The 21730-nt window shown below is 40.1% G+C and overlaps 1 protein-coding gene across 2 annotated transcripts in view; it reads left to right on the forward strand.

Moving 5' to 3' along the window:
* Positions 1 to 7509: 7509 nt before the first annotated feature.
* ISY1 (ISY1 splicing factor homolog) overlaps positions 7510 to 21730 on the forward strand; it is a 42561-nt gene continuing 28340 nt past the window's right edge. The window contains exons 1-6 of one of the 2 annotated variants that reach the window (XM_019719029.2): positions 7510 to 7820; positions 9889 to 9911; positions 10492 to 10543; positions 11275 to 11340; positions 11543 to 11585; positions 21463 to 21575. In XM_019719029.2, coding sequence (XP_019574588.1) covers positions 7818 to 7820; positions 9889 to 9911; positions 10492 to 10543; positions 11275 to 11340; positions 11543 to 11585; positions 21463 to 21575 — 300 coding nt within the window. In that variant the 5' untranslated portion in view covers positions 7510 to 7817. The remainder of the gene's footprint in view (positions 7821 to 9888; positions 9912 to 10491; positions 10544 to 11274; positions 11341 to 11542; positions 11586 to 21462; positions 21576 to 21730) is intronic. The other variant, XM_074340507.1, reaches the window with a different exon arrangement.

Genomic DNA, 21730 nt, shown 5'->3' on the forward strand with positions numbered 1-21730 from the left:
ATAATGTCTCTCAAATCTGTAACCGTTCCCTGTCTTTATTGGGAAAAAAAAATTGAATTCCCAACTACCTATATTTGGCTGACTGCATCCTTGTAGTACTGTTTCACATGATTTTATCCCCCATTTTCTGTGAAGTGGTAGGTCTAAAAGCTTGATTATATTTTCATCCTTTTTTCCTTTTTTTTAAAGCAAAATACCTTATATGGGGTGCTGTATATTTTCCTGTTGCATATCAGGATGTACGTAATGTCAGACTGCCTTCCTTTGGTGATACTAAGCTTGATCAGTAGGTTTAGTGATTTCATATTTTTCCATGCATTGTAAAGTCCCCCATCAAACTTGCACCAAATGGTTTTAGCAGCCGTGGGTGATAAATATCTAGATCTACACAAATATATTTCAGTCACAGAGAACAATTAGTCAAAGGACCCTAAATCCTTGAAAAGGCAAGCCCAGGGTAGAAGATGCCTAGAATTAAGTTGTGTAACTTCTGAAAGTAATTTTTCGCTTTCTCCCCCAAGGTCTATTGGTATTGTTGTACTGGAACCTCAAAAACCCTTCTGGTTTTAGCATCAGGGCCTTGCTCAGTTTTAAGGCTCTGTAGTATCATGCAAACAATATGGGCTGTGGTGTCAGACCTCATTGGAATCTCAGCTCCAAGCCAAGTTATTGGCTTAGAATTGGAACTGAGCAAATAGCTTTAAGCTCCAGTGTTCTCACCTGTTAAATGAAAAACAAACAAACAAACAAAAAAAAACAACCCAAAACACTTTATCTTGTAGGATCATTATGGATTACAAGAAACATTGTTGATAAAGGGCCTAGAACTTAGTAGAATATTAAATGGTAGCTATTATTTTTATTCAAACTTCTTACAGTGCCACCAGATTGTTTGTGTGCCACCTGGAAGGAATATCTCTGTATGTTTGGCAAGTCTGAAATAGGCCTGGTTGAACCAGTTCAGGAAAAACTTTAACGTGTAGCCTCTAACTCCAGAACCTTTGGAAGACAGCAGATGGTGATATGGGCAAAGGTGATCAACTGGAAAATGGAGGAGGTGGTACTGAATGGAACTGAAGAAAAGCCCATGTCCCTCCAGGGACTACAACTACTTGGTGCCACTTAATTGAGGAGAGATTCTCTAACACTTTGGTGCATGGGAGGGAGCAGTCTATTTTAAACTTTGTTTAATGCATACTTGAGCAACATTTTGAAAATCAATTTTTGTTGGGTGTTAGATTTGATTCCAAATTTGTTTACAATTAAACTTTGATATCAGGCCACAGGTGTTGATCAGGCATCTTTGATCTTTGTATAGTTTATAAATATTCTGGATTGTTTGGCTGATTTGGATGTTTGTTTTGTTTGTTTGTTTGTTTGTTTCACTTCAGAGGTAAAATAGGCACACATCTATATAATTAGGAGTGTTGGACAGAAGAACTCCTTCATATTCATATCTTTACAACTATTTTTATACACTTTTAATTTAGCAAAATTATGAACTCATAGTCTTACAAATTACTTTTTATTATTTTATGCTCATATTGTCACATCCTTATTTTCTGCTAAGAACAGAATGCTCCAAGATCACCATTCTGATTTTGTTTCTTGCCCCAAGACAACTGTGCTAGTTTCCTATTGATGCTGTAATTTGATTGAATCTACAAAGTCCTTTTGCCACGTAAGGTAACATTCACAGGTTTGAGGGATTAGCACATATACATCTTTGGGAGGGTATCATTTTTTCTACCTCGTCTGGCCTCTGGACCGTAAAGATTCACAGCCATCTCATGTGTAAAATACATTCACCTCACCCAACTTCACCAAAAGTGTCAACCCATTACCATCCATCAAAGTAAAATCTCATCAGCTCCAAAGCCCCAAATCTCATTGTCTAAATCAGGTATGGGTAAGATCTAAGTATGATATTGGGACAAAATTCCTCCCAATCTGTAGTTTTATGACTTGTTTTTACATTATCTGTTCCTAAAATTCAATGGTAGGATGGGCATAGGACACACTGCCCTTCAAAATGGGAGAAAATGGAAGGGAAAAAGGGGTCACTGGTCTCAACCAACTTAAAAAGGCCTGAGAGTATCTTTTGGGCTTGGGCTGCCTCCCTAGAAGTTCTCCATTCTTTTTCATGAAGAGTAGCACTTGTTCATAGCTGAGTAGTTTTATCAGCCTATATCCTGTACATAGAATTTTGGGAGTTCAACAGCCTTCTTTCATTTTGTCCTTTGTTGCTTGCAGTGTTTATGCTGGTGTAAAATTCTCAACCTTGTGAGTCTCCTGTGTATGTCATGAGATTTCATACCATTAGACAAGAGGCTCCTCTACAGATCTTTTCTGGGTAATGCCATCTTTATTCCTGGCTTCTGCTGAGTTGATTGATGGGGATCCATAATCACATACCTCATCTCTTCGAAAAACCATCTGTGTGGATGAATATTCTGATCTTGTGTGGATGAATATTTTGATCTTTTGATTTTTCTGAGGCACTAGAAAAAGATTGCTCTACCACCACATGCTTTTTCTCTAGAGCACACTTCCCTTGAGTGAATCTCCTAATTTTAGTATCTTTTGCAGTGTGGATAGGCTGAGAATTGCATAAATCACCAAGTCCAGGTTCCTTTTTAACAATTCTTCCCTAGATTTATCTCTTTCTGCATTTTATTAGAAAAATAAAAAAGAAACAAGAAAATACCGTCAGCTAAATATCCCAGTTTGTTATATGTAAGTTTTGCTTTCCACATAACTGTAGAACACAAACAGCTTAGTTTCTACTATATAAGGATTCCCCATTCTTCAATTTCCAAAAAACATTTCTCAATTCCTTCTGAGCCCTCACCAGCAGTGCTTTTAGTGTCCATATTTCTATTAACAGTCTATTTATAATTACATATTTTCTGAGAGTATAGATTTTCTCTATCGTGTTCTTTACTTCCTTCTGAACCCCTCAGCTGAGTTAACATCTATATTTCTGCTAATCTGTACAAAGCATTCTAGGTTTTTTCCTATCATCATACTCACAGTTATTCTAGTCTCTGCCCATTGCCCAATTCCAAAACCACTTCTACGTTTTTGGGTATTTTCACAGCAGTACTCCACTCCCAGGTACCAAAAATCTGTATTAGTTTCATATTGCTGCTGTAACAAATGAGCACAAACTTAGTGACTTAATACAAATTTATTAAAGTTCTGGAGGTCAAAAGTTTGAAATGGGTCTTATGTGTCTAAAATGAAAACAAAAACAAAAACAGGGCTTCTTTCCTTCTTGAAGCTTTAGGGGAAAATCCTTTCTTTGCCTTTTCCAGCTTTTAGAGCTGTCCGCATCCCTTGGCTCATGGCTGCATCACTCCAACCTCTGCTTCCCTAGTCACATCTTCTCTGACTGACTCTTGACATCCTTCTTATAAGGATCCTTGTGGTTGCAGTGGGGCCATCAGGTAGTCCATGATAACCTTCCCATCACAATATCTTGAATTACACCTGCAAAATCCCTTTTGCCATGTAAGGTCATATATTCACAGGTTTCAGGATTTGGGATGTGGACATCTTTGGGGGCCCATTTTTTCTGCCTGCCAAACCTGCCCTCCAATGAATCCTTGTTCATTTAGTGGACAGTATTTGAGGCCATGAGGTAGGTGGTAGGGGACATATATATGAGTGTTGTTAGGCAAAAGTACTGCCTCTGCTTATTGGGGCAGACAGAGCTGGAAAAGATCTTTTTAATATTAGTTTTTTTCCACCCAATTAAGTGTATTACATTATTCTACTCTGCTTATAACATGAACTGATCTAACACTAGGATATTTCACCTGTGTTGACAGTTACTGTGCAGGGGTGTGGGTTCAGTGTTCGCCATATTAGGATGTAAGATTTTTATGTGAGATTTTCTGGGGTTTTTTGTTTGTCTGTTTTGTTTTGCTTTTTAAACATGATGCAAGTCAAAGCAGCACGGTAGGCCAAATTCAAACCTCGTGACCAGAAGTTTACAACTGCTTCTGGCCCAGGTCCAGGGAGAGCTGTTGTTCACAATCTTAGCTGTAGAGGGTGCAGCTCACTGGCCCATGTGGGAATCCAACAGGCAACCTCGGCGTTAGGAGCTCCAACACCCTGAGCCACTGGGATGGCCTCAGAGAGTCTTAATACTACAAAAATGCTGTTCAAACTTACAGGTGGCTAGGAAACAATATAAGTTGGGGCTGATGGCACAAAAAGAAGGCAATGCAGGGCTATTGTCTCTGCTCATTTACTCATTCAGCCATCAAATCTTATATGCCAGATCTATGCCAGGGGTGGGTGTGGAGGTGGAGAGAAGAACCAAGGCAGTATTCAGGGGTGGCTGGATGGCTCAGTTGGTTGGAGCGCAAGCTCTGAACAGCAGGGTTGCCAGTTCAATTCCCACATGGCCCAGTGAGCTGCACCCTCAACTGGATTGAAGACAATGAGCTGCCACTGAACTGCCGGTGGGCAGCCTGATGGCTCAGTTGGTTAGAGCGCGAACTCTTCACAAGATTGCTGGTTGAATTCCTGCCTGGGATGGTGGGCTGTGACCCCTGCAACTGAGGATTGAAGGTGGCGACTGGACTTGGAGCTGAGCTGCGCCCTCCACAGCTAGATTGAAGGAGCTGATGGGCCCTGGAGAAATACATTGTTCCCCAATATTCCCCAATAAAATTAAAAAGGAAAAAAAAAAAAAAAAAAAAAAATATATATATATATATATAAACACAAAAACAACCAAGGTAGTATTCCAGTAAGAAGGCCTGTAAATCTTAAATCTGGTGATTTAAATGCTATTATAGCTTTTACAAAACCCTGCAATCCCCTGAGCCTGGCCCAGCTGACTGTACATGGGAGTTAGATAAGGCCACATGATAGACCTGACTGTAGAACGTGGGTTTTTGTTTTTAAAATAATTACTAAGAACTGTATATAGATCTGTTTTGAGCACTTTATATGTAGTGTCTCCTTTAAAACAACTGCTTTTTAAGGCAAATGTCCCAATTTCCTGGATGAGGAAAAAAGAACGGAAAGGTAAATACTGTTATGCCAATTTCACAGCAGAGTAAAAATTAAAGAGAGGTTAAGTAAGTCATTCATCTAAGGCCACAGAACTAATAAGTGGTAGAATCTGGTTATTAATCCAGGCTGCCTAAACTGTCTCAAATGATAAGTAGGCATAAACAGGAAGATTAGTTAGGTGGTAGGATGGAGGAAGGGTACTGTAGGCAAAAAGAGCAGTATGCTAAATGAGGCCTTGCCTCAAGCCCTCTACTCAATCTTCAGTTACATGAAACAATAAATTCCCTTTAGTATTGAAACTAGTAAGAGTCAGACTTACTGTACTTGAAACAAAGAACATCCTGATTTTACCATTTATCTTGCCAGTCTGCTAAATGTCCTTTCTTTCTCTGTTCACACTGATCCTGTCATTCAGCAATTCAATGATGTCACCAAATACTAAGGATTGTCTCATCTTCCCTTGGAATCCCAAAGTGGCTGACAGCAGCTTCTAAAATTACATCTGTTCTGACATCCAGCAGGATGTATTATGTCCAGCATTGCAAGCAAGTTCTGAGACTCACTCTGACTGGGTTAGCTTGGGTCTTAAGCCCACCAATCAATATGTGTAGGGAGATGGGACAGATTGATCAGCTTAACCTAGCTCTCTTTATCCACTCTTTTTTATTTTATTTTATTTATTTATTTATTTAAATTTATTGGGGTGACAATTGTTAGTAAAATTACATAGATTTCAGGTGTACAATTCATCATCTATAAATCCCATTGTGTGTTCACCACCCAGTCAGTTCTTCCATCACCATATATTTGATCCCCCTTACCCTCATCTCCCCCCCGCCCCCCTTATCCACTCTTAAAGCTGGGCATGCAGTTCCTTTCCCCACAATCAGAAGGTTCCCAGATGGAATTCAGGTGAGTGGATAGGGGGACTGGATGCTGGAAGGACAATCAATATAGGTAGTGCCTCTTGAATCCTGTTGTAAGTGATACCAGCGTCCTAGAGTTAGGGATTTAATGGATAAATATAATAGTGTGAGAAATATCATTTGAGTGAGGAATGACTCTGCTTGTTTGGGACCAGGTATTATTTAAGGTAAAGGTTAAGCAACTTTAATAAAAGACCCCCAGATGCAGCAGCTTAAACAAGACTACATTTATTTTTGACTTTACAGAGCTAGGTGTTCCAGAGCTCCAAGGAGACTCTGGCATCCTCAATACTTCCATTTCTGAATTCAAGGTGGCTGTCCCCATAGTAACCTCCCAGTCAAAAGAGAAGGGAAAAAGGCAAGGGTAAGACATATTCATACTTTTCATGGCACCACAGAAGTGGCACACATTCCTTTCATTCAATTCCCATGAGCCATTAATCACAAACCCATACCTAGCTGCCAGAGGGTGGGAAGACGGGAGGATAGCGGGATGGCCATATGCCCACATAAAAATTTTAAGGAGAAAATTTGTCCTTGTCTTGGTTCAGGCATGAGATCCTGGTGTCTCTTTCTAAGTAATTGTCTGATCCGAACTACATGTCAGCTGTCCCCCCTCCCCCACTGGCTTGTGCCTCTTGGCGGCAGCTAGAGTGCCCACCATAAGTTAGGTCCTCTGGTAGAGGAACTCACCGTGGCTGAAGCACCATGTTTGAGAACGGAGAGCTGCTGTAACTGAATTTGCTATCAGCCCTCACCTGAATTCCACACCACAGCTCACTCTATTGCCGACACCATGTGGGAGTAGCCACCAGAACCATTCCCACTATCTGTGGCCTCACACTGTTTTCCTGGTCCTTGTCTAAGGCTCTTCTGATCCCAGCAATGTGCCCATCACACAATGATTGGTTGCATCTCTCTGGCCAGTGACTCACATATCACCTCTGTAACCAACCCCCTCCTCAACCTCCAAGTAAGTGGCCTTTTCTTTCCTGGACCTTAAATTTCTTATTTTACAAGAGGGTGACCTCGAGCACTGGTCCAGCTCTGATAGGCTCCGCGATTCCAGAAAGAGAAAATCTCAGAAAAAACACAGGCTACCAAGTAAACGACAAGGAAACGTGAAGGAATTCACGAAGCCAGGCCAGCTCCAACTCCTGGAGAACAAACTCTCGCTGTGATCTGCCCAAAAAGGCGTTTCAGCGCTCGCTAGCTGGAGACTGCAGCTTTCACTTCTGAAGCTGCCTCGTCCAAGCAGGCGGGGTGATGATCCTGTCCAGCGGCTCCAGTGTTTGTGAGAATTCAGTCCATTCAGCGGGATGAGGACGAGCAACTTCCAAAAGGGCATGCCTGCGCTCACAGAAAAACCAAAAAGGGTCCAGTGGTATGCGTACCTAGAGCAGCAACCACGCCCCCAAACAGATTGACTGACAACTGCAGTCAGCGTCGCCTGCTCTAGTAATACCAATAGCTAACACGAGAAATTTCTCAGTTGTCATCGCGAGAATAAACCAGCTGCCCAGGGCGGAGTCGGAGACAGGCCAGTCAGTTCCACTACGCAAGTGCAATGTTGCCAACACCCCCAGCCTTCCGTGGAGCGCTGCGGTGCGCCGTCCGGACGCCAAGGGAAGACCGCCTACAGGAGTGCGCCCGCATTTCCTTCCCCTCCCCTGGCCAATTCTCAGTATCATTTCTGGTCCCTTATTTCCGGTCCTTCCTGTTTTTCCTTCCCGGGGACAAAAAAATCGGCGGTGTGGTCAGTTAGAAGCTTCAGTTCCCGTCGGGGTTTGCCTTCCCTGAGGTCGGGAAGCTCCCTGGGCTGTAGCTCCGCGGCCCGAGGGCGGCACCCTCACTTGCACCATGGTGAGTTCGGTGGGTGACTGAGGGAGGAGGCGAGCGGGCGGGCTGTGAGGGCTCCCAGTCCCATCTGGGGCCCTCGTGGTAGGGGCTCAGCCGGGCATCACTGCAGGCTTCAGGCTCCTTGGCTGTAACTTGGGGATTCTCTTTCTGCCTCGCTGTCAGAAGTTGGAGGAGGAAACTGGAATCTGGAGCCGCGCGCATTACAATCTCCCGACTGTATTAAATCTCGATGAAGAGCTTTCGCGCTTAGGGGAAACTAAGGAACAGAGAGCCACAAGGACCGGCTCCGAGTCTCGGTGCCTGCCGTGGGTTGGATTGTTTGCCCCCAAGTCTCACCGGGGAGATAAACAACGGCTGTGACTATATGTTTCTGGATTATTTGATTTATATCTGTTCTCGGTCTGCCCCCCAAGATATAAATTTCACGAGGGTAGAGTCTTTTCGCCATTGCTTCCTTAATGTCTAACGTACCTGGGACGTTGTAGGTGTTCAGTAACGAATGAATGAATGTCATAGTGTTATTGCATGAGGGTGTGATCTCTGGTCTGGCGTGTTTTGTAGGCGTCTTAATTTGTTCAAGAAGCGCTTACAACGGGAATATATGAGAATGCACATAGTGCTGGTACAAAGTAGATGCTCATATATGTTGGTTACTATAATATTTTCATTAAGTGAGGCCCCCACAAGAAGCACTTACGCAGTAGTAAGGTTATAGAATAATTCCAATATAAAGTTATAATGGAAGCTATTGTAGATTGACAAGCACAATTACCTAAGAACAAGAGAACCCGTTGGGCTACAAGCAGCCCTTTCTGTAGGAGGATATGCCCCAAATTTACTGTTTCATACTGCCCTGCCCAGCCTTGAGGCTCTTCATTTCTGAACTCTTTCAAGCGTAGGGAATCCCTTCTCTCCATTCTCTAGCAGGTCCGTGGGCCTGGGTATATCTGGCTATAGGAGTTGTTGGGTATTTTGTATAACTGTTACCATCACCATCACACATTCATATTTGTGCGCTTCCATCACTCTGGGTACATGTCTTTATCACTGATCACTTATCATTGATTCATTGTTTTGGTGGAAGTTCCTATGAGTTCCATGGAAAAAACCATGGCTGAATTCCTAGCACCTAGCATGATGTTTTAAGCATGGAGAAACACTGCATTAAATATTTAGTATCTGTAGGTTTTAATGAAATAGCTAGGACACAGCCTCAGCCTTCAAGGTGGTGGCTTCCCCTGGGAGAGCCTCTTTGTTTTATTCCTTGGTAGATATTGTGTTAATTTATCCACCAAACATTTCCCAAGTTTGTTTCTGTCCATTGAAAAGGAGGGTTAGAAAGGAGATTTAAATTGAGCTTTCTTTGGCTGAGGATCTATAAACTGCATACTTGATGTCTTCATGTATTTATCTTATTCTTATTAAATCATCATGACATCTCTATGAGATAAGAGGTGTGATCTCTGTTGTAAATGTGGGGAAATTGAGCCTACTTCTCAGGGATGGTAAGTGGAAGAATCAGGAGTAAATTCAGATTGTGACTCAGCAAGTTCTCTTTCTACTTATACCCAGAAAACGTTACTGCCTGACACTGTGTTTCAGGGATAGTTGATTTGACACTAGTGTGACAGTACTTACATAAAATTCAGTTAAAGCCGTCCTTTCTTCCTCAAATTCCATTGCCAGGGAACAGGCAAATTGTGATTCTGGGTGGAAAGTGCCATGGTGGGTATAAACCCAGACAAAGGGTAGCAGCCTAGCTGTAAAGAAGGGAGTCACAGAAGAACTTTTTGGGATGGGATGATATGGTAAATTTTGAAGGATGAAGGAATTAACCAGATCCAATGGAGTGGGGACAGTGGAGGAGTAAAGATTTTAGTTCGAGGGAGCAGCATAAGTAAAGTCACAGGACTTGGACATCTTTCAATTTTGTTGTTGTTGTTACTATGTTCATATGCTAGTTCAAACATTCTGCTTGTGACTATGTCCTTGTGAAACTTTTCTCTAAAAAGTAAATGGAAAAAAGGTATTTTAAACATGGACATTTTTCTTCCCATCTGTCTCCTTTTAGGCCCGAAATGCAGAAAAGGCCATGTAAGTATCAACTCGATTTTGTCTGTAAATTTTATATAACTTAGTACTGCCATGGATCTCTTTTTGTGTTTGGTCCTTTTGGTATATGAGCCTTTTGATGTATGTCCCTTTCTCTACATGTGTTAAGATAGTATTCCCATATTTTCTCATTTGTTTTCCCCATTAGTGTTTTTTTGACAGCTCCCAGACTTTTACTGGATGAACACTTATTCACCTGAGGATGGTGCAGGGAATGTTGGAGTGACAGCTAGGGCACCCCGCGATATTAGTCTTTTAACATCTGGATGTGTTGCTTACCTCAGTGGTCTGATTAGTTGAGTTTCGTAGAGTCCTTAAATGTAGTGTAAGTAAAATAGATAATTGGGTCTTCAGGAACACAAATGGCCTTATAAGCCTTACTCTTCGGAACATAGAAAGCTATGAACTACTCTATGAACACACACACACACACACACACACACACACACACACACACAGGAATGACATTAAATATGATCATAGCAGATTTACCCCATCCAGGAACTTGGGTGATAAGAAATCTGTGAGCAAGATCTAATGAAGTCTTCTCTTTTTCTGGTAGGACGGCCTTAGCAAGATTTCGCCAAGCTCAACTGGAAGAGGGAAAAATGAAGGTTGGTGTAAATCTTCCTCATGAATTGTAAAATATCAAGAACAAATGTGTTAGAACTTTCTGAGCAAACTTCAAACTCCACATCTTCCTATTTCTTGTCTATACTTGCTGATACACTTTTGCGTCTACACATTTGAATTCCAGGTATATCTTTCTATGGCTGGGGCAGTGTGATAATCTGGCTGCTTGTTCTTCCATTTTCTTTGTAATGTGATAATTCGGTTCCCATATTATCCCATCTCTGTCTAATATTGAATAAGAGGAAATTGAAGTGCTCTGGGGATCAGTTCTAAGTTGAAATCAGTAAATGATCTCAACTCAGGACTCAGGGAGACTCAGCCAGGTTAGAGATGAAATGTACAATTTTTTGAGTATCTTTGTTTTTTTAAATTATAAAAACACACGTATATGGATGTTTGTTCCAAACTCTAACAGCCATCATTTCTTAAGGTAGTACTATAAATATGTCATGAAATGGATATAATTAGTTTACTTAGCCATCTCCCTATTATTGGACTTTGAAGTTTTTTCCAGTGGTTCACTGTACTAGATACAATACAGTGAATGTTTTTGCCTGTATAGTTGTTTCCTAAGGAGATATTGTTGAGTGAGTTTTAAGGCTTTTTAGACCGTTAGACATTTTAGACTTCAGGCCTGAATCAGTTCAATGTTTGCATGAAGCTTTAATTTCGTATAGCATGGTGGCAATGTGTATATTTTGCTTCTCCTTAGGAACGAAGACCCTTCCTTGCCTCGGAATGTACTGAGCTACCCAAAGCTGAGAAGTGGAGACGACAGGTACATTTTGGGTGAATCTGATCTTAGTAGAAATAACAAGTCTCTGATTGTTTCTTATTATCTAAATGGCTCTTAAACCAGAATTCTGTGTTTTTTGTTTTCATTTTCTATGTTTAATAACTAATTTTGAATTATATTTTTCTAGTGCTTTTAGACATATTCTAAAGTCATAACAATTTATTACTTTTTATTTTTTGCACAGATCATTGGAGAGATCTCTAAAAAAGTGGCTCAAATTCAGAATGGTAAGCTGATCTGTCTTCTTAAAATGCTTGATTTTCAAATCCACAATTAGACTTGGGGACTTCAACACTCCTCTCTCAAAATCAATAGACCTAGTAGAAAATCAGTAAGGACATAGAAGAGCTGAATAACTATAAATGATTTGACCTAATTGACGTTTATAGAACACTTCACTTAACATAAAGGTATGCGTTTTCTTTTTCTAAGAACACATAGAACATTCACCAAAATAGAATATATTCTGGGCAATAAATGTTAGCAAATTTTAAAATAATTAAAATCATACAAAGTATGTTCTCTAATTATAATAGAATTAATGTAAAAACGAGGAACAGAAAAATATCTGGAAAATTCCTAAATATTTGGAAATTAAACGACATACTTGTAACAACCCATTTGTCAAAGAGGAAACCCAAAAGAGATTAGAAATATATTTTGGGGGTGGTGCATGGGTATTTATTTTTATTTTTTAAATAATTAAAAAAATTTTCAATTACAGTTGATGTACAATATTATATTAGTTTCAGGTATATAACATAATGATTAGACATATAATTACAAAATGATCAACCCAATAAGTCTAGTACTCACCTGACAGCATATGTAGTTATTACAATATTATTGCCCTCTAATAACCCATACATTTTACCTCTTTATAACCTGATACATCAGTGGAATCATGCATACTCTTTTCTGTCCAGTGGTCATGGATATTTGTTTAGTGTCCAGTTTCGGACTATAACAAATAGGGCTACTCTGATCATTCTTCTTCACATGCAGTCACTTCCATTGCATATATTCTGAGGAGTGTAGTTACCAGATCATGGGGTACAAGTGTTTATCTTGAGTAGATACAGCCAAACAGTTTCCCAATGTGCTTGGACCAGTTCTCACACCTACCTGCAGCAGCTGAGAGGTTGCATTAAAGGGTTTCCAGCCAGCTCCACATGACAGCTGGTGTGGGGAGAGGATGGTGTAGGGCATCGGACAAAGAGACTGGCAAACAGTGGATTCATACCACATCTTGGGAGTCTCCTCTTCCCATGTTTCCAAAGCCACGTGATTTCCTTAGGATATTAGTAATCTCTGTTAACTGACATGCAGCTTCTGAGTGGACCTTTTTCTATATGTGGTATGTGTTTTTAATTTTTCAATTACACTTGACATACAATATTATGTTAGTTTCAGGTGTACAACATAGTGATTAGACATTTATGTGACTTCCAAAGTTACCACCTCATCTGGCACCATACATAGTTATTACGATGTTACTGATTATCGTCCCTCTGCTGTACTCTACGTTGCTGTGACTATTTTTGTAACAGCCAAATTCTACTTCTTAATCCCTTTTCTTTTTTCACCTATCGCCCCAAGCACTCTTCCCATTTGGCAGCCATCAGTTTGTTCTTTGTATCTTTGAATTTATTTCTGGTTTATTTGTTAGTTTATTCTGTTTTTTAGACCACACATATAAGTGAGATCATATAGTATTTGTCTTTCTCAGTCTGACTTGTCACTTAGCATAATACCCTCGAGGTCCAACCATATTATTCCAAATAGCAAGTTTTCTTTTTCTTATGTCTGAATACTGTTCCAGTGTATGTATGTACCACATCTTCTTTATCCATTCTTCTATCTGTGGGCACTTAGATTGAGTCCATATCTTGGCTATTGTAAATAATGCTGCAATGAACACAGAGGAGCATTTATCTTTTTGAATTAGTGTTTTGGATTTCTTTAGATAAATACCCAAAAGTGGAATTGCTGGGTCTTATGTTTAATTCTTTGAGGCACCTCATAATGTTTTCCATGGTGGATGCACTAATTTTCAGTCCCACCAACAGTGCACGAGGGTTCTCTTTTCTTCCTTCCTTGTCAACGCTTGTTGTTTATTGATGTGTTCATGATAGCTGTGCTGACAGGCGTGAGGTGATATCTCATTGTTGTTTTAATTTGTATTTCCCTGATGATTAGTGACATTGAGTATCTCTTCATATGTCTGTTGGACATCTGTATGTCCTCTTTGGAGAAATGTCTGTTCAGGTTCTCTGCCCATTTTTAATAGGATTGTTTGTTTTGGGGGAGTTAAGTTGTATGAGTATTAACCCCTTATTGGATCTATCATTTGCGAATGTCTTCTCCCATTCAAATGGGTTGTCTTTCCATTTTGTTGATGGTTTCCTTTGCTGTCTGGAAACGTTTTAGTTTGATGTAGTCCCATTTGTTTATTTTTCTTTTGTTTTCCTTGCCCAAGGAGACATATCCAAAAAAATATCGCTAAGAGTGCTTTCACGGAGTTTACTGCCTTTTTTTCCCTCTAAGGTGTTTTATAGTCTGGGGGTCTTACATTTAAGTATTTAATCCATTTTGTGTTTATTCTTGCACATGGTGTAAGAAAGTGGTCTAGTTTCATTTTTTTTGGCATGTATCTGTCCAGTTTTCCCAACAGCATTTATTGAAGAGGCTGTCTTTAGCCCATTATATATTCCTGCCTCCTTTGAATAGATTAATTGACCGTAAAGGTGTGGGTTTCTTTCTGGGCTGTGTATCCTGTTCCATTGATCTACGTGTCTGTTTTTATGCCAGTACCAATGCTGTTTTGATTACTGTAGCCTTGTTTGATATCAGGTAGCGTGACACCTCCAACTTTGTTATTCTTTCTCAAGATTGCTTTGGCTATTCCGGGTCTTTTGTGGTTCCATATAAATTTTAGTATTATTTGTTCTAGTTCTGTGAAAAATGCTATTGGTATTTTGATAGACCTTTCATTGAATCTGTAGATTGCTTTGGGTAGTATGGACATTTTAACAATGTTAATTCTTCGTATCCATGAGTACAGTATATCCTTCCATTTATTTGTATCTTCTTCAGTTTCTTTCTTCAATGTCTTATAGTTTTCCAACTATAGGTCTTTTACCTGTTGGTTAAACTTATTCCTAGGTATTTTATTCATTTTGATGTAATTGTAAATGGGGTTGTTTTCCTAATTTCTCTTTCTGACAGTTTGTTATTGGTGTATACAAATGCAACCGATTTCTGAATACTAATTTTGTATCCTGCTACTTTACTGAGTTCATTTATCAGTTCTAATAGTTTTTTGGTGGACTCTTGAGGGTTCTGTATATATAGTATGGTATCATCTGCAAACAATGAGTTTTTCTTCTTCCTTTCTGATTTGGATGCCTTTTATTTCTTTTCTCCTTTGATTTTTGTGGCTAGGCTTCCAGTCCTATGTCAAATAAAAATGGTGAGAGTGGACAGTCTTGTCTTGTTCCTGATTTTGGTCTTTCACCATTGAGTGATGTTACTTGTGGGTTGGTCATATATAGCCTTTATTAAGCTGAGGTATATGTCCTCTATCCGCACTTTACTGAGAGTATTTATCAGAAACGGATGCTGGATTTTGTCCAACGCTATTTTGGCATCTATTGATAATGATCATATGTTTTTTATCCTTCTTTTTGTTTATGTGATGTATTACATTAATTCAGTTGTGGGTTTTGAACCAACCTTGCATCCCAGGAATAAATTCCACTTGATCGTGGTGTATGATCTTTTCAGTGTGTTGCTGAATTTGGTTTGCTAATATTTTGTTGAATATGTTTGCATCTATGTTCATTAGGGATATTGGCCTAGAATTTTCTTTTTTTGTAGTGTCTTTGTCTGGTTTTGGTAGCAGGGTAATGCTGGCTTCATAAAATGAGTTTCTCTTGTCTTCAATTTTTTTGGAATAGTTTGAGAAGGATAGGTATTAATCCTTCTTTGAATGTTTGGTGAAGTTCACCTGTGAAACCATCTGGTCCCGGACTTTGTGGGTTTTTTTTAAGATTTTTATTAAAAATATAGTTAGCATACAATATTATATTAGTTTCAGGTGTACACAATAGTTACTGAACATTTATATACCGAAAGAAGTGATCACCATGATAAATTCAACAACCATGATAAATTTAGTACCATCCTATCAAAATATTATTGACTACATTCCCTGTGCTGTACTTTATATCCCCATGACTTATTTGTTTTATACCTGGAAATTTGTACGACTTGTTGCCCTTCACGTTTGCCCCCCCTTTTAATTTTTTACTTACAGTTGACATTCAATATTTTATATTAATTTGAAGTGTATATCATATGGTTAGACATTGATATAATTTAAGAAGTGATCCCTGACTAGTCTAGTGCCCACCTGGCACTATATATAGTTAGTACCATATTATCGGCTATATTCCCTGTGCTTTACTTACACGACTCCCCCCGCTCCCGTGACCATCGTGTAACTACCAATTTGTACCTTTTTTTTTTATTGGGGAAGAGTGTGTTTTTCCAGGACTCATCAGCTCCTAATCAAGTTGTTTTCCTTCAATCTGGTTGTGGAGGGCGCAGCTCACTGACTCATGTGGGAATTGAACCGGCAGCCCTGTTGTTAAGAGCTCGCGCTCTAACCAACTGAGCCATCCGGCCGCCCCCAATTTGTACTTCTAAATCCTTTTACCTTTGTCACCCTGCCCCCCAACTCCCTGCCATCTATCATCCCGATAAATCCAGTACCCATCTGACACCATATGTAGTTATTACAGTTGACTTGACTTATGTTATACCCTACATCCCCATGACTACTTTGTAACAACGTATTTGTACTTCTTAACCGCTTCCCTTTTTTCACCCACCACTCCAACCCGCCTCCCATCTGGCAACCATCAAAATGTTCTCTGTAACTATGAGTCTGTTTGTGATTTGTTTGTTTATTTTGTTCATTAGATTCTACATATAAGTAAAATTACATTGCATCTGTCGTTCACTGCCTGACATACTCCACTCAGCACAATACCCTCCAGGTCTATCCATGCTGCTGCAGATGGCAAGAACCCATTCCCTTCCCTGGCTGAGCAATATTCCATTGTATATATATGTACCACCACCTCTTCCTCTATTCTTTTATTGATGTGCATCCAGGCAGCCACCACATCGTGGCCATTGTAAACAATGCTGCGGTGAACATATGGATGCACATATGTTCATCCTTGAAGTAGAGTTTTGAATTTTTTCGGATAAATACCAGGAAGTTGGATTACTGGGTCCCTTTTTGTCTCTTCATATAGCCATTGTTTTTTTTTTTTTTTTTTTTTCATTTTAAACAAGAAGTTTATTTAAACAACAAGACGCTTGACTTAAAGGGAGAACTATCTAGGATTCATTTCTTTTAGAGTAATTTATCCCTACTTAAAGACAGATTGCCCTACATGTAACAGCTACGTACAAAAAAGTTATAAAATTGTCCTTGGTTTTACAATGATAAATGAAAAACATTAAAATTCTCCAATCGAACAAGGTATGCAAGGATTTTTATGTTGTTCTCTTTTTGTTAAACAATGAGAGCAAAATAACTTACTGGAATATAAAGATAAGAGCTGAATGAGCATGCCACTAATGGAGAAAGGGGGTATTTTCACAGAGCCAGTATTTTTCCCCATCCCATCTCCATTTGATGTCGATAAAAACATACCATTGGCCATTTAGTTAAAAAAAAAAAAAAGAAAAAAAAAAAAAGCAAATGCTGTGCACATACATCCGTTACTTTATGTACAATAAAGGAATGGGGAAGTAGCCATTGTTTTAAAGTCTAGTTTGTCTGGTATAAGTATTGCTACCCTGGAGGTGTTTTTTTTTTTTCATTTCCATTTTTATGAAATAACTTTTTCTGTCTTTTTACTTTCAAGTCTGTGTGTGTCTTTTAATGTGAAATGAGTCTATTGTAGGCAGCATTTGTAAGGGTTTTGTTTTCTTATCCAGTCAGCCCACCTATGTTTTTGATTGGAGCATTTAAGCCACTTACATTGAAAGCAATTGTTGATAGATACATAGTTATTAGGTTGGTGCAAGCGTAATTTGCAAAGCGTTTTTTGCAATTATTTTTAACCTTTTAAACTGCAATTACTTTTTACCATTTTATTATTCATATTTTTTTATCTTTTTTTTCCATCTTAAAGAAGTCTCTTTGTCGTTCTTTGTAATACGGGTTTGGTGGCGATGAATTCCTTTAACTCTTTCTTGTCTGGGAAGCTCTTTATCTGTCCTTTGGTTTTAAATGATAGTCTTGCTGGGTTGTAGGTTCTTGCTTTTCATTACTACCCTTGGTTGTAGGTTCTAGCTTTTCATTACTTTGAATATTTCGTTCCAATCCATTATGGCTTGCAAAGTTTCTGTTGAGAAATCAGTTGACAGTCTTATGGGAACTCCGTTGTAGATAATTAACTGCTTTTTTGTTGCTGTTTTTAGGATTCTCTTTTTGTCTTAAGAAGGCTATTTTCATTATTTCTTCAAGTTGTTTTTCAATTCCTTGCACACTCTTGTCCTTTTGATACCCCTATAATGCAATCATATATTGAACTTATTCAAATCATCCGTGAAATGGATATGAGACATGCTATGTTCAAACTTAATATTGGGGGGCTGGATGATGAGCATTTTACAACCAGCATGAGAGATCTGGTTTTGGATACTGCCCTTGCAAGTGCTTTGGGATCCTTGGTTGCTATTCTTACGCCCTCCTGGGGTGGTGGATCTGTGAAGTTACTATTGCCATGGCCACCGTAGGGGATGTTGAAAGCCAGCGGCAAAGGAACTTAAGACAGGAGGTCTGAGAAGTTAAACTCTGGAAGCCCAAATCAAAAGTAAGGGGGTGAGGTCGCAGGCCTCAGAGAGTAACAACACGTACGCTGATGTGGCATGATCTCGTGGCAGCAGGGGTTGATCAGGAAGAAATAGACAGACAACCCAATGCACTCTTGTTGGCACTTTGGAAATAGTTGCGTCCAGAACAGCAATTCCAGCAAAGCCTAAAGGAGAAGTCCGGGAAAGCACGACCTGTGTCCCTCCAGGACTTCATGTGGCCGCTTGAGGCTGACTCCTTTCAGCTTGATGAGGGGTGGGTCAAGGTATTCGGTCAGAGGGAATAAGCAGGGACCGGAGGCCCCATGTGGAATTGTCCATACATTGGTCACCTTCTAATATGCAGAGGGTTTGGCCCTAATTGACACTGGTGCAGACTACAGTCTTGTTTATGAGAAATCCTGGCTGTGCCCAGGAAGTCTGGCTGTGCCCAGAAAGACTGGTGGTACTCTGAGAGCCCTGGCTGTGCCAGGAAGTCTGGCTGTGCCCAGAAGAACTGGCAGTGCCCTGGGAGCTTTGGCTTTGCCCCGAAACTAGGTGGACATCGAGGGACACCCCCTGGGATGATTTTGCGGGGAACCTATGTGCTGTCGCTATGGCCTATTATGGGGTCCCCTGTTCTATTACATGTTGAAACTTTGCAAGGGACCCCAAGCACTGCCATAAAGGTCTGGTACCACAAACTGGGAAAGGTGCCAGTGGCAGCGACCCTCCTTTCCCAGGACAAGAAGCTAGCATGTATCCTCCCAAATGGAAGGGATTTGCCATTGTTGGTTCCTAAGACTGTTATTTCTTTCTGCCCATAGGTGCCTATAGGCTGATACGGCACAGGGCCCCTCGGGGAAGACGCTTGTTGCATAGATGGTGAGGCGAGACCCTGGAGGGGTGGAGTGTGGGGACAGAGTCCCAGAGGGCAGTTTCCAGGCTCTCGGCCTCGCGTGGGGGAGTTGCTGGCTCGGATGGTGGTTGGCCATTTGCTGTAGCCGATTGGCAGTTGGCTGGGGGCCGTGACGGCCTTGGTTGGGTGGCTGGTTGGCAGGCAGAAAGGTGGACAGTGAATTGCGGATCATGTGGATCCTACTTTGTGTGTCTCGCCCGGTCGCCAGCGAAAATATAGTGGTATGACTCCCCTATTTATGGCTCCGTGGGTGTTCCTTTTTGGCTTCACTGTATCTGCATTCTTGTGTGGGGAGCGGGAGCTGAGACAATCCCTCATGACAACTACAGACGAGTATTCCCTATGGATATAAACGTAAAAATCCTCAACTAAGTATTAGCATATCAAATACAGCAATTTATAAAGAGGATATTACATCACAACCAAGTGGGATTTATTCTGGGAATGCATGGCAGATTCAGCATTCAAAAATTAATATAATTCATTACATCACTATTATAAAGGAGAAAAACCATGTGATCATCTTCAGTAGATACAGAAAAAGTGTTTGACCACATTTAACATTCATTCATGATAAAAACTCTTGGCTAACTGGGAATGAAAGGGAACTTTTTACCTCAATAAAGCACTTCTACAAAAAATACCTGTAGCCAGTACACAAAAATAAATTTTGTTTTTATATACTAGCAATGAACGTTTGGAACTAGAACATTTTTTAAAGTGCTATTTACAAAAGTATAACATAAGAAATACTTAGAGGCCCGGTGGCTCAGGCTGTTAGAGCTCCATGCTCCTAACTCCGAAGGCTGCCGGTTCGATTCCCACATGGGCCAGTGGGCTCTCAACCACAAGGTTGCCAGTTCAACTCCTTGAGTCCCGCAATGGATGGTGGGCTCTGCCCCCTGCAACTGAGATTGAACACGGCACCTTGAGCTGAGCTGCCTCCCGAATGGCTCAGTTGGTTGGAGCGCGGGCTCTCAACCACAAGGTTGCCAGTTCAATTCCTCGATTCCCTGCGGGATGGAGGGCTGTGCCCCCTGCAACTAGAAAACAGCAACTGGACCTGGAGCTGAGCTGCGTCCTCCTCAACTAAGACTGAAAGGACAACAACTTGAAGCTGAACGGCATCCTCCACAACTAAGATTGAAAGGACAACAACTTGACTTGGAAAAAAACAGTCCTGGAAGTTCACACTGTTCCCCAATAAAGTCCTGTTCCCCTTCCCCAATAAAATTAAAAAAAAAAGAAGTACTTAGATATAAATCAAACAAAATATATGTGTGATCTGTATGCTGAAAACTGAAATACTGATGAAGAAAATAAAAAAAGACCCAAATAAGTGGCGAGATATACAGTATCCATTAATGGGAATACTCAGTATAGGAAAGCTATCAATTCTTTTTCTTTTCAAATACTACCACAATCAAAATCCCAGCAGGATATTTTTTTATATGTTGATAAAGTTTTTCTAAAATTTAAATGGAAAAGCAAGAGAAGTAGAATAGCCAAAACTATTTTGAAAAAGAACAAAATTGGAGTATTCATACCACCTAATTTCAAGGTTTAATATAAAGCTACAGTATTCAAGATAATGTATTGGTGAATGATAGACATATAGACCAATGGAACAGAATAAGAAGTCCAGAAGTATAGCCACATATATGTGATTAACTGACTTGACAAGGGTACAAAGCGATTCAGTGGAGAAAGGGAGGGCTACTCCCTTGCAACAGACATATCATTTCAACATATCAGGGTTCATTAACTGTTTTCCGTCTTTCACTGTGGTGGGATGCTCCAGTTCTTGGCTGCCATAGACAACACCTCAGCAAACTCCTTTGTGCCCATCTCTTTAAATTAGTCCCTTAGGCTTAATTCTCAAGCTATACAAATGATGTTCCCATTTAACAACACATTGCTTTCTTGAAAGGACTAAATCAATACAGAATGCTGTCAGCTTATGCCAGCCTTACTGCCTCTTTGCTGGAATTGGATGCTAAGTCCCTCCCACCTCTAAGATTTTGCGATTTTAATAGTTGTCTAAATGGAACTGCAGGATTGCTTCAGTTCATTTCTTTGGTTGCTAATAAGGATGAACTTTTTTTTCAATGATTTTTTTTTTCTCTATGCTGGTTGAAACTCTATGTATAGTCCTTGCCCTTTCATTTATTTGGGTGTTATTGGTTTTTCTTATAAAATTAAATGAGTATTTTTATACTGTATGCCCTTATAGGTGTTGACATTCATTTTTGTGGGTATAACATTGAGTGCTATTTTGAAGAAATGATATGAATGTTTTTGTTTTCTAGCTGGTTTAGGTGAATTCCGAATTCGTGACCTGAATGATGAAATTAACAAACTTCTAAGAGAGAAAGGACACTGGGAGATCCGGATAAAGGAGCTGGGTGGTCCTGATTATGGAGTAAGTAAGCAGCAGCCCCAGTGGCTCTTGGGATTGAGCTTGTGAACTTTTGGGCAGGCTGGGTAGATCCTGTCTAGGAGCCTACAGCTCCCAGTCCATGCCTGCCAGAGTGCCTGCTAGGCACTCGAGAAATAAAGAAGGCTTAAAAAGTGCCT

The sequence above is a fragment of the Rhinolophus sinicus genome, linkage group LG09 (assembly GCF_036562045.2).
Source record: "Rhinolophus sinicus isolate RSC01 linkage group LG09, ASM3656204v1, whole genome shotgun sequence".
Lineage (NCBI taxonomy): Eukaryota > Metazoa > Chordata > Mammalia > Chiroptera > Rhinolophidae > Rhinolophus > Rhinolophus sinicus.